The sequence below is a fragment of the Hemitrygon akajei genome, chromosome 2, assembly GCF_048418815.1.
Source record: "Hemitrygon akajei chromosome 2, sHemAka1.3, whole genome shotgun sequence".
Lineage (NCBI taxonomy): Eukaryota > Metazoa > Chordata > Chondrichthyes > Myliobatiformes > Dasyatidae > Hemitrygon > Hemitrygon akajei.
Genome location: NC_133125.1, coordinates 196,747,413 through 196,761,581, shown reverse-complemented (window position 1 = coordinate 196,761,581; position 14,169 = coordinate 196,747,413). Strand labels below are relative to the sequence as shown.

The following is a 14,169-nucleotide window of genomic DNA, read 5'->3' as shown; positions in this document are numbered from 1 at the left end:
AGAACAATATTGGATATCCTCCAATCTTCTGGTACCTCACCTGTCACTAAGGATGATTTAAGTATCTCTGCCAGGACCCTTGCAATTTCTGCACTAGCCTCCCGCAGGCTCCAAGGGAGCACCTTGTCAGGCCCTGTGGATTTATCCATTTTAATTTGCCTCAAGGCAGCAGACGCCTCCTCCTCTAGTCTGTACAGGGCCAATGAAATTGATGCTGCTTTGCCTCACGTCTCTAGACTCTGTGTCTGTCTCCTAAGTAAATACAGATGCAAAAATTCCATTCGCGATCTGCCCCATCTGTTTTGGCTCCACACATGGATTACCATTCTGGTCTTCCAGAGGACCAATTTTGTCTTTTGCATTCCTTTTGCTCCCTTAGGATTTTCCTTCACCTTGTCTGCTAAGGCAACAAATGCCTTCTATTCACCCAGCTGATTTCTTTCTTCAGTGTTCTCTTACATTTCTTACACTGTATAAGTACCTCACTTGTTCCTGCCTGCTGTGCTCCTCCGATTTTTTTTTTTAACCAGGGCCTCAATATCTTGAATACAAAAGTTCCCTACTTCTGTTAACTTTACCTTTTTATTCTACAGCTACATACAAACTTTGTACCCTCAAAAATTCACTTTTGAAGGCCTCCCACTTACCAAGTACACTTTTGCCAAAAGACAGCCTGTCCCAAACCACACTTGCCAGATCGTTTCTTTCTTTTTCAATATTTTTCTTAATTTTCAAATTCATATACATAACAGTAACAGTGCAAAGAGAATGGGATTACATCATTGATAATTACATATGTGAATATAAACTAGAAATAACATAAATATACTAAGCCTCCCAAACTCTTAATGTAGTTGAACATGAAGTGAAAAAATATCAAAGGAAAAAAACCCAAATTAAAAAAGAAAAAAAAGTATACTAAACTAAACTAAACTAAACTAAAGAAAGCTGGGCTATTATATTACATCGGATAGAATCATTAATGTCGTTAGTTCCGCTGCTCTATCCATATATATTTAAGGTTGATAAAAGACATTTGGAAAGGTCAAGTTACGTCATATGAAAATGTTGAATAAATTGTCTCCAAGTTTCTTCAAATTTAACCGAAGGGTCAGAAGTGGCACTTCTGATTTTTTCTAAACTTAAGCATGATATAGTTTGGGAAAACCATTAAAAGTAGGAGGGCTAATCTCTTTCCAATTTAACAGAATAGATCTTCTAGCCATTAATGTAGCAAAAGCAAATCATCCGACAAGCTGAGGAGGATAATTAACTATGTTCCATCATTGGTAAGCCAAAAATTGCAGTAATAGGATGAGGTTGTAAATCAATACGCAAAACCATTGAGACAGTATCAAAAATATTTTTCCAATATTTTTTCAAAAGTGGACAAAGAAGCTACCTCAGAATGATATCTATCACAGACGGGATTTATATGAGTAAAAACAAGCTAGTTTATCTTTAGACTTGTGGGCCCTATGCACCACCTTAAATTGTATTAAGGCATGTTTAGCACATATAGAGGAAGAGTTAACTAATTGAAGAATTTTCTCCCAATTCTCTATCGATAATACAAGTTGAAGTTCCCTTTCCCATTCACTTTAAATTTTACCAGATATACCTGTCTCTATTTGCCAGATTGTTTCTGATACCATCAAAATTGGCCTTTCTCCAATTTAGAATCTCAACACAAGGCCCAGACCTATCTTTTTCCATATTTACATTGTGATCGCTGGATGCAAAGTGTTCCCCTACACGAACTTCTGTCACCTTCCCCGTCTCATTCCTTAATAGCAGATCAAGTATTGCACGCTCTCTCATTGGGACTTTTATGTACTGATTAAGGAAACTTTCCTGAATACATTTGATGAACTCTGTCCCATCTAGTCCTTTTACGTTATGGGGGTCCCAGTTGATACGCAGAAAGTTAAAATCTCAACTTATAACAACCTTACGTTCCTTGCAACAGTCTTGCAACAAAATTTGTTCCTCTAAATCCCATGGACTAGTTGGTGGTCTATAACATAGCCCCATTAACGTGGTCATACCTTTCTTATTTCTCAGTTCCACCCATCCAGCATCATAGATGAGTTCTTCAACTTTCCTTTCTGAGCACTTCCTTGACATTTTCCCTGACTAATAGTGCCACCCTTCCCCTTTAATCCCTCCTGTTCTATCACGTGGAAGACAATGGAACCCCGGAATACTGAGCTGCTAGTCCTGCCCATCCTGTAACCATGTCTCACTAATAGCTACAAATCATAATTCCAGGTGTTGCTCCTTGCCCTGGGCTCCCCCACCTTTCCTCCCATGCTTGCATTGAAGTGCGTGCAGCTCAGGCTCAACCTTTCGATTCCTGACTTTGAGGGCTTCACAATATCTGTCTCCACAACCTCTCCACAATCAGTTCTGGCACTCTGGTTACCGTCTCCCTGCAACCATAGTTTAACTACCCCCCCCCTCCGCCCCACCGTGCAGCACCATCAAACATACCCACTAGGCCACTCGTCCCCCTTCAGTTCAGCTGCAAACGGTCTCTTCTATACAAGTCCCACCTTTGTTAGAAGAGAGCACAATGATCCAAAAATTTGTCGTCCTCCCTCCTATACCAACTCCTTAGCCACCTGTTAAATTGTATGATCTTCCTATTTCTGGCCTCGCTAGCATATGGCTCGGGTAAAAAATCCTGATTTCATGACCCTGGATGTCCTACCCTCTAACCTGGCCTCTGACTCCCTGAACTCAGTTTGCAGAACCACTTCACATTTCTACCTATGTCATTGGCACCTACATGGACCACGACCTCGGGCTGCTCACCTTCCTACTTAAGAGTGCTGAGGACTCGACCCGAGATGTCCTGGACCCTGGCACCAGCAGTTATGGTCGAAATGACAATAAAAAGTGACTTGACTTGACTTGACTTGACCTTTGGTGTAACTACCTGCGCTTCTTGTGGGTGCAGTTGTCAGGGATGCTGGAGGTTTCCTTGCCTTCCCACATCGGCAAGAGAAACATCCTCGCCTGCCTGGCGTCCTTCCCACATCGGCAAGAGAAACATCCTTGCCTGCCTGGCGTCCTTCCCACATCGGCAAGAGAAACATCCTCGCCTGCCTGGCGTCCTTCCCACATCGGCAAGAGAGACATCCTCGCCTGCCTGGCGTCCTTCCCACATCGGCAAGAGAGACATCCTCGCCTGCCTGGCGTCCTTCCCACATCGGCAAGAGAGACATCCTCGCCTGCCTGGCGTCCTTCCCACATCGGCAAGAGAGACATCCTCGCCTGCCTGGCGTCCTTACTGTTCTAACGAAGCAAATATAAAAAAGGAAAAGCTATAAATAAACTGTGGGGAAAAAAATCTACCCTCAGCTCTCACTCAAGCGTCTCCTCACTGAAGCCTTGAAGAGCTGAAGCCTCAAAATCTCCAGTCTAACCCTGCCCACTCACACTATGGTCGCTTCGCTTGCCTCACCTTATTTTAATTTGTCGCTGATTGGCTGCTGCTCAAAACACCAGTCTGCTGTGAGTCAATGCCTTGTGTACTCAATCGGCAAACGTGAGTGAGCTACGTCTTCCCATACTTCGATCTTCGATTCGCCGCTGCTTCAAACAGCACCCTGCTGCGAGTCAACGCCTCATGTACTCAATCGGCAAACCTGAATGAGCTATGTCTTCTCGTGCTTTGGATCTTTGATTGGCTACTGCTCAAAGAAATCTTGAATCTTTACTACTTCTACCCATCTCCCCAATTTCTCACCTCATTCCCCCCACACTCATCCACCTTCCCCGCGCCATAGAGGATGCCGAGTTCTCCAGCATTTTGTGTGTGTTGCCCTGGATTTCCAGCATCTGCAGAATCTGTTGTGTATCTAATGGGCAGATATGACCTCTGTGTGTTGCTCTGGATTCCCAGCGTCAGCTGAATCTTGTGTCTGTTTTCTCCTGTGCAGGGGGAGAGGAGTCAGGTGGAAGGTAGCGAGCTCACTCTGGGTGAACTGGACATAACCACTGATGAGTTTATTCTTGATGAAGTTGACAGTGAGTACCGTTTCTCCTGAGCCTAACACAGTGTCACTTGCTAGCTGATTCTGCCTTAACAAGATAATTTTTTCTTAATAAAAACCTTTCTGCTGATTGTAGAATTGTCTGGACAGGCAGTGGGTTTAATGTTGGATATTTCAGTCACTTTATGAGTAAACTAATTACCACCATTTTCTGTCAGTACATTTACTTAAGTATATTAGTTTAACGATAATAAGACGTAGGAACAGAATTAGGCCTTTTGGCCCATTGAGTCTGTTTTGCTATTCCATCATGACTGATTTATTATCCCTGTCAACCCATTTTCTTACCTTATCCCCATAACCTCTGATACCTTGATTAATCTAGAACCTATCAACGTCCACTTCAAATATACTCAATGATTTGGGCTCCATAACTGATTGTGGCAATGAATTCCATTGCCACAATGATTCACCACCCTCTGGCTGAAGAAAATTTTCCTTATCTCTCTTCTAAATTATGTCCTTCTATTCTGAGGCTGTCCCCCTGGCCCTCAACTCCTCCACTATAGGGATCATCTTCTCCACACACACACTCTATCCAGGCCTTTCAATATTCAATAGGTTTCAGTGGGGCAGTTTCATTCTTCTAAACTCCAGTGAGTACAGGCCCAGAGCCATCAAATGCTCCTCATGTGTTGGCCCTTTCATTCCTGGGATCATTTTCTTCCTCTGGACCCTCTCCAATCCCAGTGCATCTTTTCTGAGATAAGGGGCCCTATATAGTCTCTCAGACCAGAACAACTTATAAATATTAATTTCTCTTTTCTTATTAATGTCACATGTACCAAGATACAGTGAAGATTTTAGAGAGGGTGCAGATGAGCTTCTGCATCCTCTCCACAGCTATTAGAAGCGGGACAGACCGAGAGTGTTGGAGGCTGAGGAGAGACCTGTTAAAGCTTTTTAGAATTAAGGGTGACAGTCATACGCTTTTCCCGAGGAGAAATATCGAACGCTGAACGAACTGCTTTAGTGGTTAGAGGAGGAAGTTTTTTTTTACACGAAGAGTGATAGGTGGCAGGGGTATTAGTAGAAGCAGGCAGCTTGGTGGAATTGAAGAGAGTTTTAGATGGCACATGAATATGACAGGAATGGAGGGATATGAATGATAGACAGAGGGATTTAGTGTAAAATGCCACAAAAACCAGCACAACCTGGTGGGCCGAATGGCCTGCCCTGTGCTGTGCTGTTTTATATTCTTTGTTTTGCAAGGCATCCATACAGATCATTCCAAACATCAGTACGTCGAAGTTCAAAGTAAATGTATTATCAATGTACGTACAGCAGAATCAGAATCAGGTTTAATATCAAGGCAGATGTCGTGAGATTTGTTGAATTTCAGCAGCAGTACATTGCAATGTATAATAATAAAGAAACATCACGAATTGCAGTTTAAAAACTATACATGCATATATATATATATATATATATATATATTTAAAGTAGTTAAATTAAATTAATAGTGCAGAAATAGAAATATATAAAGTGTAGTGAAGTTGTCTTCATGTGTTCACTGTCCATTCAGAAAACTGATAGTGGAAGGGAAGAAGCTGTTATTGAATCGTTGAGTGTGCCTTCACACTTCTGTCCCTCCTTCCTGATGGTAGGAATGAGACCAAGGCATACCCTGGGTGGTGGGAGTCCTTAATGATTGATGCCATCTTTTTACCACCATATCCAACCCTGAGATTCATTTTCTTGTGGGTATTCACAGTAAATACGAGGAAACAGAATAGAATAGAAGTTTGGTTCTGCTGGGGTTGCTGGGAGGGCTTGGCTTGAAAGGCCAGAGGCCCGCTCCACGTTCTATCACGCGATTAATAAACAAGAATCAATTGATGACCGCACCCAACAGGACAGACAAACAACCAATCTGCAAAAGACAACAAACCCTACAAAAAAAGTAATAATAAATAAATAAGTAATAACATGAGATGAAGAAAGTGAATCCGTAGGTTCTAGGATCAGTTTATTGTTGAGGTGAGTGAAGTTATCCTGTCTTGTTCAAGAGCCTGATGGTTGAGGAGTATTAGCAAGGGAAAAGAAGCAGAGTGTATTGTTACAGTACGACAAGGGGCAAGGACCATAGCAAGATCAACAATTCATCTCATCGTTGAAGACGTCCATTCAACAGTGTTAGAAGAGTGGGATTGAAGCTGTCTTTGAGTCCAGCAGTGCATGTCTTTTCAAGCTTTTCTATCTTCTCCCCATTAGAATTAGAATCATGTTTATTATCACTGACGTGTGTCGTGAAATTTGATGTTTTGTGGCAGCAGTGCAGTGCAAGACATACAATACTATGCAAAACTACTTTTGCACGGCACTGTAGATTCGTCAATGTGGAGCAGAGAGCGAGTTTGTAAATCTGATGGGAGCAAAGGATGTTGGGAGTGGCGAGGGTGGAGTGTGGCGGAGGGGTATGGGACAGGTGGCAGGGGGTGGTGTGTGTCCCTCTGGCACCAGGCAATGATGACAAACTTATTGATCATTACAGAATGTCTCTCGGGTGTTTCCTGCTCCCTGCCCTTATCCCAACCATAATTTCCCTCTCGCTGTCCCCTTTCCATTCGCAGTCCACAAAAGAGACCCACATCAGAATCAGGTTTATCATTACTCACATATGTCATGAAATTTGTGTTTTTTTTGTGGCAGCAGTACAGTGCAATACATAGAATTACTACAGTACTGTGCAAAAGTCTTAGACACCCTAGCGCATGCTGTCTCATATTTTAAAAAAGCTAAGATTTCTGCACAGTATGTAAAAATAAATTAAGATACAATAAAATAGAAACTAGTGCAAAGAATGGATAGTAGAGTAGTGTTCATGGACAGTTCAGAAACCTGATGGTTGAGGGGAGGAAGCTGTTTCTAAAACATTGAGTGTGCATCTTTGGGCATCTGTACCTCCTCCCCAATAGTAGTAATGAGAAGAGGGCATGTCCAGGACTGTGACGGTATCTTATGACTGTGCTGCCTTCTTGAAGGGTGGGAGGGGTCTTTAGTTACTTTGGCTGCTCTTCTGAAGCAGCAGGAAGGGTAAACAGTGGTGGGAAGCTGGTTTTCCTGGCGAACTGAGATCTCGCGTGATCTGGTTTTCCTGGCAGAGTAGAATCTCTCGCGATCTGGTTTTCCTGGCAGACTAGGATCTCTTGCAATCTGGTTTTCCTGGCGGACTGGGATCTCTCGCGATCTGTTTTTCCTGGCAGACTGGGATCTCTTGCAATCTGGTTTTCCTGGCAGACTGGGATCTCTCGCGATCTGTTCAGTTTGTTTTTGTACTCCTGTTGTCTCTTAAATGAAACATTTAACTTGTGTTATGGTCCCAGAACAATCAGGAAAGCTCACCAACACCTCTACTCTGAGGAGGCTGAAGAGAGTTGGACTTTGCACATCTATATTCACTACTTTTACAAATGTGCAGCAGAGAACTTCCTAATATGTTAGAAATATAGAAAACCTACAGCACAATACAGGTCCCTCGGCCCAAAAAGTTGTGCCGAACATGTCCTTACCTTAGAAATTACTAGGCTTACCCTCTATTTTTTCTAAGCTCCATGTACCTATCCAAAAGTCTCTTAACAGACCCTATCGTATCTGCCTCCACCACTGTTGCTGGTAGCCCATTCCACACATTCACCACTCTCTGAGTAAAAAACTTACCCCTGACATCTCCTCTGTACCTACTCCCCAGCACCTTAAACCTGTGTCTTCTTGTGGCAACCATTTCATCCCTGGGAAAAAACCTCTGACTATCCACATGATCAAAGCCTCTCATCATCTTTACACCTCTATCAGGTCATCTCTCATCCTCCGTCGCTCCAAGGAGAAAAGGCCGAGTTCACTCAACCTATTTTCATAAGGCATTCTCCCCAATCCAGGCAACATCCTTGTAAATCTCCTCTGCACCCTTTCTATGGCTTCCACATCATTCCTGTAGTGAAGCGACCAAAACTGAGCACAGTACTCCAAGTGGGGTCTAACTAGAGTCCTATATAGCTGCAACATTACCTCTCGGCTCCTAAATTCAATTCCACGATTGATGAAGGCCAATATACTGTACGCCTTCTTAACCACAGAATCAACCTGCACAGCTGCTTTGAGTGTCCTATGGACTGGGACCCCAAGATTCCCCTGATCCTCCACACTGCCAAGAGTCTTACCATTAATACTATATTCTGCTATCATATTTGACCTACCAAAATGAACCACTTCACACTTATCTGGGTTGAACACCACCTGCCACTTCTCAGCCCAGTTTTGTGTCCTATCGATGTTCTGTTGTAACCTCTGACAGCCTTCCACACTATCCACAACACCTCCAACCTTTGTGTCATCAGCAAACTTGCTGACCCATCCCTCCACTTCCTCATCCAGGTCACTTATAGAAATCATTAAGAGTAAGGGTCCCAAAACAGATCCCCGAGGCACACCACTGGTGACCGACCTCCATGCAGAATATGACCACTCTTTGCCTTCTGTGGGCAAGCCAGTTCTGGATCTGCAAAGCAATGTCCCCTTGGATCCCATGCCTCCTTACTTTCTCAATAAGCCTTGCATGGGGTACCTTATCAAATGCCTTGCTGAAATCCATATACACTACATCTACTGCTCTTCCTTCATCAATGTGTTTAGTCACATCCTCAAAAAATCATATTATACCTCTCCAAATGTTCATAAATCCTGCCTGTCAGGATCTTCTCCATCAGCTTACTAACCACTGAGGTAAGACTCACTGGTCTATAATTTCCTGGGCTATCTCTACTCCCTTTCTAGAATAAAGGAACAACATCCACAACCCTCCAATCCTCTGGAACCTCTCCCGTCCCCATTGATGATGCAAAGATTATTGTCAGAGGCTCATCAATCTCTTCCCTTGCCTCCCAAAGTAGCCAGGGGTACATCTCATCTGGTCCCAGCAACTTATCCAACTTGATGCTTTCCAAAAGCTCCAGTACATCCTCTTTCTTAATATCTACATGCTCAAGCTTTTCAGTCTGCTGCAAGTCATCACTACAATTTCCAAGATCCTTTTCCATAGTGAATACTGAAGTAAAGTATTCATTAAGTACTTCTGCTATTTCCTGCGGTTCCATACACACTTTCCCACTGTCACACTTGATAGGTCCTATTCTTTCACTCTTATCCTCTTGCTCTTCACATACTTGCAGAATACCTTGAGGTTTTCCTTAATCCTGCCCGCCAAGGCTTTCTCATGGCCCCTTCTGGCCCTCCTAATTTCCTTCTTAAGCTCCTTCCTGTTAGCCTTATAATCTTCTAGATTTCTAACATTACCTAGCTCTCTGAACCTTTTTGTAAGCTTTTGTAAGCTTTTCTTCTTGACTAGATTTACTACATCCTTTGTACACCACGGTTCCTGTACCCTACCATAACTTCCCTGTCTCATTGGAGCATACCTATGCAGAACTCCACACAAATATCCCCTGAACATTTGCCATATTTCTTCCGTACTTTTCCCTGAGAACAACTGTTTCCAATTTATGCCTCCAATTTCCTGGCTGATAGCCTCATAATTCCTCTTACTCCAATTAAACACTTTTCTAATTTGTCTGTTCCTATCTCTCTCCAATGCTATTGTAAAGAAGACAGAATTATGATCACTATCTCCAAAATGCTCTCCCACTGAAAGATTTGACACCTGACCAGGTTCGTTTTCCGATACCAAATCAAGTACAGCCTCTCCTCTTGTAGCCTTATCTGCATATTGTGTCAAGAAGCCTTCCCACCTGACAAACTCCATCCCATCTAAACCCCTTGCTCTAGGGAGATGCCAATCAATATTTGGGAAATTAAAATCTCCCATCACGACAACTCTGTTGTTAGTACACCTTTCCAGGATCTGTTTCCCTATCTGCTCCTCGATATCCCTGTTACTATTGGGTGGCCTACAAAAAAAACACCCATGAAAGTTATTGACCCCTTTCTGTTCCTAACCTGCACCCACAGAGACTCCATAGACAATCCCTCCATGGTGTCTACCTTTTCTGCAGGCATGACACAATCAACAGTGCCACACCCCCACCTCTTTTGCCTCCCTCTCTATCCTTTCTGAAACATCTAAAACCCAGCGCATGAAGTAACCATTCCTGTCCCTGAGCCATCCAAGTCTCTGTAATGTTCACCACGTTCTAAGCTCATCCGCTTTGTTCACAATACTCCCTATGTTACCTTCTCTATCACCTGCCTGTCCTCCCTCTCACACTGTCTATAAGCTTTCTCTATTTGTGAGCCAGCCTCGTCTTCCCACCCCCCAACAATTCTAGTTTAAGCTCTCCCCAGTAGCCTTAGCAAACCTCCCCACAAAGATATTGGTCCCTCTGTGATTCAAGTGCAACCTGTCCTTTTTGTACAGGTCACACCTTCCCCAAAAGAGGTCTGAATAATCCAGAAATCTGAATCCTTGCCCCCTGCTCCAATCCCTCAGCCACGCATTTATCCTCCACCTCATTCTATTCCTATACTCACTGTCACGTGGCACAGGCAGTAATCCTGAGATTACTACCTTTGCGGTCCTGCTTCTCAACTTCCTTCCTAACTCCCTGTAGTCTTTTTTCAGGACCTCTTCCCTTTTCCTACCTATGTCATTGGTACCAATATGTACCACAACCTCTGGCTGTTCTTCCTCCCGCTTCAGGATCTCGTGTACGTGATCTGAAACATCCCGACCCTCGCACCTGGGAGGCAAACTACCATCTGAGTTTCTTTCCTGGACCTTTCCACCAGGACCACCAGACTCAAAAACAGTTACTTTCTCCAAGTAGTAAGACTGACCAACGCCTCCATCCATCACGCCTCCAATTACCATTACTTCATCATTTTCTGTCAGTCACATTATGTACAGACACTCCAGTGCTTTATGAGCATAAAGTTATAGATTAGTACAGCACAGAAAAAGGCCATACAGCTCAACTAGTCCATGCTGAATCATTTAACCTGCCTACTCCCATGGACCTGCACCCAGACCATAGCCCTGTACCCGACATACAACTAATCTATATACATAAGCTATCTTATGTATTTATATTTATTGTGTTCGTTATCTTACTGGTTTTTTTTGTGCTGCATCAGATCTGAGTAACAATTATTTTGATCTCCTTTACAATTGTGCACTGGCAATTATATTAAGCAATCGTGAATTTTAGCTTTCCTCGAGGCCTGAGATTCCATTTTCTAAGCTGTTTTGTTTCACGTTGCAGCACACATACAAGCCAATCTCGAGGATGAGCTCGTGAAGGAAGCATTGAAGACGGTACGTTTTCAAGACGGGACACCGCTGGTGAAGTTTGCCAGTAGAGAACTCAGCATAGAGTTCAGATAATACAAAATGCTGGAGAAACTGGCCAGGCTAGTCAGCATCTGTGGAGAGGAGTAAAGTATTGATGTTGGGCCAACACCTTTCGTCAGATTGCAAAGAATTTATGAAGCTTGTCTGACCAAAAGCCTAGAAGACATAGGAGAAGAATTAGGCCCATCAAATCTACTTTGCCCTTTCATCATGGCTGATCCATTTTCCTCTCACCCCCAAGCTCCTGTCTTCTTCCCATAATCAAGAACCTGTCAATCTCCTCCTTAAATGCACCCAGTGACCTTTATATTGCAATCCTCTTGAAATGAACGCCAACATCGCATGTACCTTCCTTAGCACCGATTCAACCGGCAAATTAACCTGCACAAGGGCTCCCTAATCCCTTTGCACCTCAGATTTTTGTATTCTCTTCCTGTTTAGAGAATAGTCTGCTTTTACTCCTTCCCCTCTCTCCTCCTATACCATACACTTGTGGACACTATATTCCATCTGCCACCTCTTTTCCCATTCTGCTAATGTGTTCAATTCCTTCTGTAGCCTCTCTACTTCCTCAAAACTATCTTCTCCTCCACTTATCTTCATATGGTATGCAAACTCGGCCACAAGGCCATCAATTTCATCATCCAAATCATTGAAATATAACGTAAAAAGAAGCGGTCCCAACACAGACCCCTGAGGAACATCATAGTCACCAGCAGCCAATCTGAAAAGGAGTCCTTTATTGCCACTCTTTGCCTCCTGCTAGTCAGCCATCCTCTGTCCATGCTGGCGTCTTTCCTGAACACCCCAGGAGGTGCACCAAGTGGGGTTTAGGATGGGGTGGGTCTGTCAGTTGTTGCAGTGACTATGCCCAGATTTGAGTTCAAAGTAAATTTATTAGCAAAATACTTATCTATTACTATCAATTATATTGAGATTCAGTCCCTTGCAGACGTTCACAGGAAAACAGGAAATACAATAAAAATTAAAAAAAAACTATATATGAACAAAGAAACAACCAATGTGTAGAAACATAGAAATCAACGCACATTACAGGCCCTTCGGCCCACAATGTTGTGCCGACCATGAACCTACTCTAGAAACTGCCTAGAATTACCCTACCGAGTAGCCCTCTATTTCTCTCAAAAGCATGGCCTGGATGGTGCTTCCTGCTGGCTGAGGGGTAATAACTGTTCCTGAACCTGGTGGTGTGAGTCCTGAGGCTCCTGTACCTCCTGCCTGATGGTGGCAGCAGTGAGACGAGAGCATGTCCTGGGTGATGATTCCTGATGGCTGAGGGGTAATAACTGTTCCTGAACCTGGTGGTGTGGGCCCTGAGGCTCCTGTACCTCCTTCCTGATGGTGGCAGCAGTGAGTTGAAAGCATGTCCCAGGTGGTGGTTCCTGCTGGTTGAAGGGTATCCATTTGCCTATCCATTTCCTCCGCAGATGCTGTATGACCCGCTGAGTTCTTCCAGCTCACTGTTTGAACAACTTTGACTTCCAGGAGGTTCTGTGGTAACTAGCTTTTAGCACAGTGACTGAGAGTGTGTCATAAACTGGAATTAATCTTCCTTTTTAGGGTGTGGACCTGAGGCACTACTCCAAGCAGGTGGAGACTGAATTACAATACATCGAGCATGCCTCCATTAAAGACTGTATCCTTGCAAAGAGACAAATTTCAAAGTGAAGTACATACACGTCTCCATACGCACCCCGAGATACATTGTCTTGTGGCCATTCACGGTAAATGCAAAGAAACTGAATAGAATCAATGGAAAACAAGGTGGACAAACAACCTGTGAACAAGACAACAAACTGGAAGAGAAGGTTCCAGAACATACCACAATTATACAAATGTAACCACCAGGGGTCCAATGAACAATTGCATATATGCACTGTGACCACTAGAAAGCTTGCTAGACTGTTACCTAGAACTACTTAAAATTCAGTGTTAGGCTGCAAAGAAAATACTCTTAAACAGTCTAATCTAGACTGCTGTTCTCCCCCCCACAACCTGTCAGGGTTCACTCTGACCCTTAGTCTCGGATCCTGTTCCCACAGTCTGGGCCCTATTGTTCCCCCTGCAGCCTGTTGGGGGGTTCACTCTGACCCATAGTCTCAGATCCTGTTCCCACAGTCTGGGCCCTGTTGTTTCCCCCTGCAGCCTGTTGGGGAGTTCACTCTGGCTCAGAGTCTCGGATCCTGTTCCCACAGTCTGGGCCCTGTTGTTTCCCCCTGCAGCCTGTTGGGGAGTTCACTCTGACCCTTAGTCTCGGATCCTGTTCCCACAGTCTGGGCCCTGTTGTTTCCCCCTGCAGCCTGTTGGGGAGTTCACTCTGGCTCAGAGTCTCGGATCCTGTTCCCACAGTCTGGGCCCTGTTGTTTCCCCCTGCAGCTTGTTGGGGAGTTCACTCTGGCTCAGAGTCTCGGATCCTGTTCCCACAGTCTAGGCCCTCCTGTTCTGCCCCTTGCAGCTTGTTGGAGGTAGGGTTCACTCTGGCCCATAGTCTCAGATCCTGTTCCACAGTCCCACAAACAGGGCCCTCCTGTTCCCCCCCTGCAGCCAGTTGGAGGTAGGGTTCACTCTGGTCTGTGGGACTGTGGAAACAGGATCCAAGACAGCGTCCTGCAGCTTGTTGGGAAGGGGGTAGGGTTCACTCTGGCCCATATTCTCGGATCCTGTTTCCACAGTCACACAGACGGCACCCTGATACTCTTCCCCTGAAACCGGTTGGTAGGTTTTGTGAGGGGATCTCAGGGCCATAGTTTCAGTGATTGTTGAACAAGGTTTAGAATGCTTCCC

The 14,169-nt window shown here is 44.2% G+C and overlaps 1 protein-coding gene across 2 annotated transcripts in view; it reads left to right on the top strand.

Annotated features, from left to right (window-relative positions):
* Positions 1–14,169, top strand: part of vps52 (VPS52 subunit of GARP complex) — a 126,941-nt gene that overhangs the window by 5,084 nt on the left and 107,688 nt on the right. Inside the window, exons 2-4 of one of the 2 annotated variants that reach the window (XM_073034622.1) lie at positions 3,948–4,035; positions 11,276–11,328; positions 12,946–13,021. In XM_073034622.1, coding sequence (XP_072890723.1) covers positions 3,948–4,035; positions 11,276–11,328; positions 12,946–13,021 — 217 coding nt within the window. Of the gene's footprint in view, positions 1–3,947; positions 4,036–11,275; positions 11,329–12,945; positions 13,022–14,169 lie in introns of those variants that run through there. The other variant, XM_073034631.1, reaches the window with a different exon arrangement.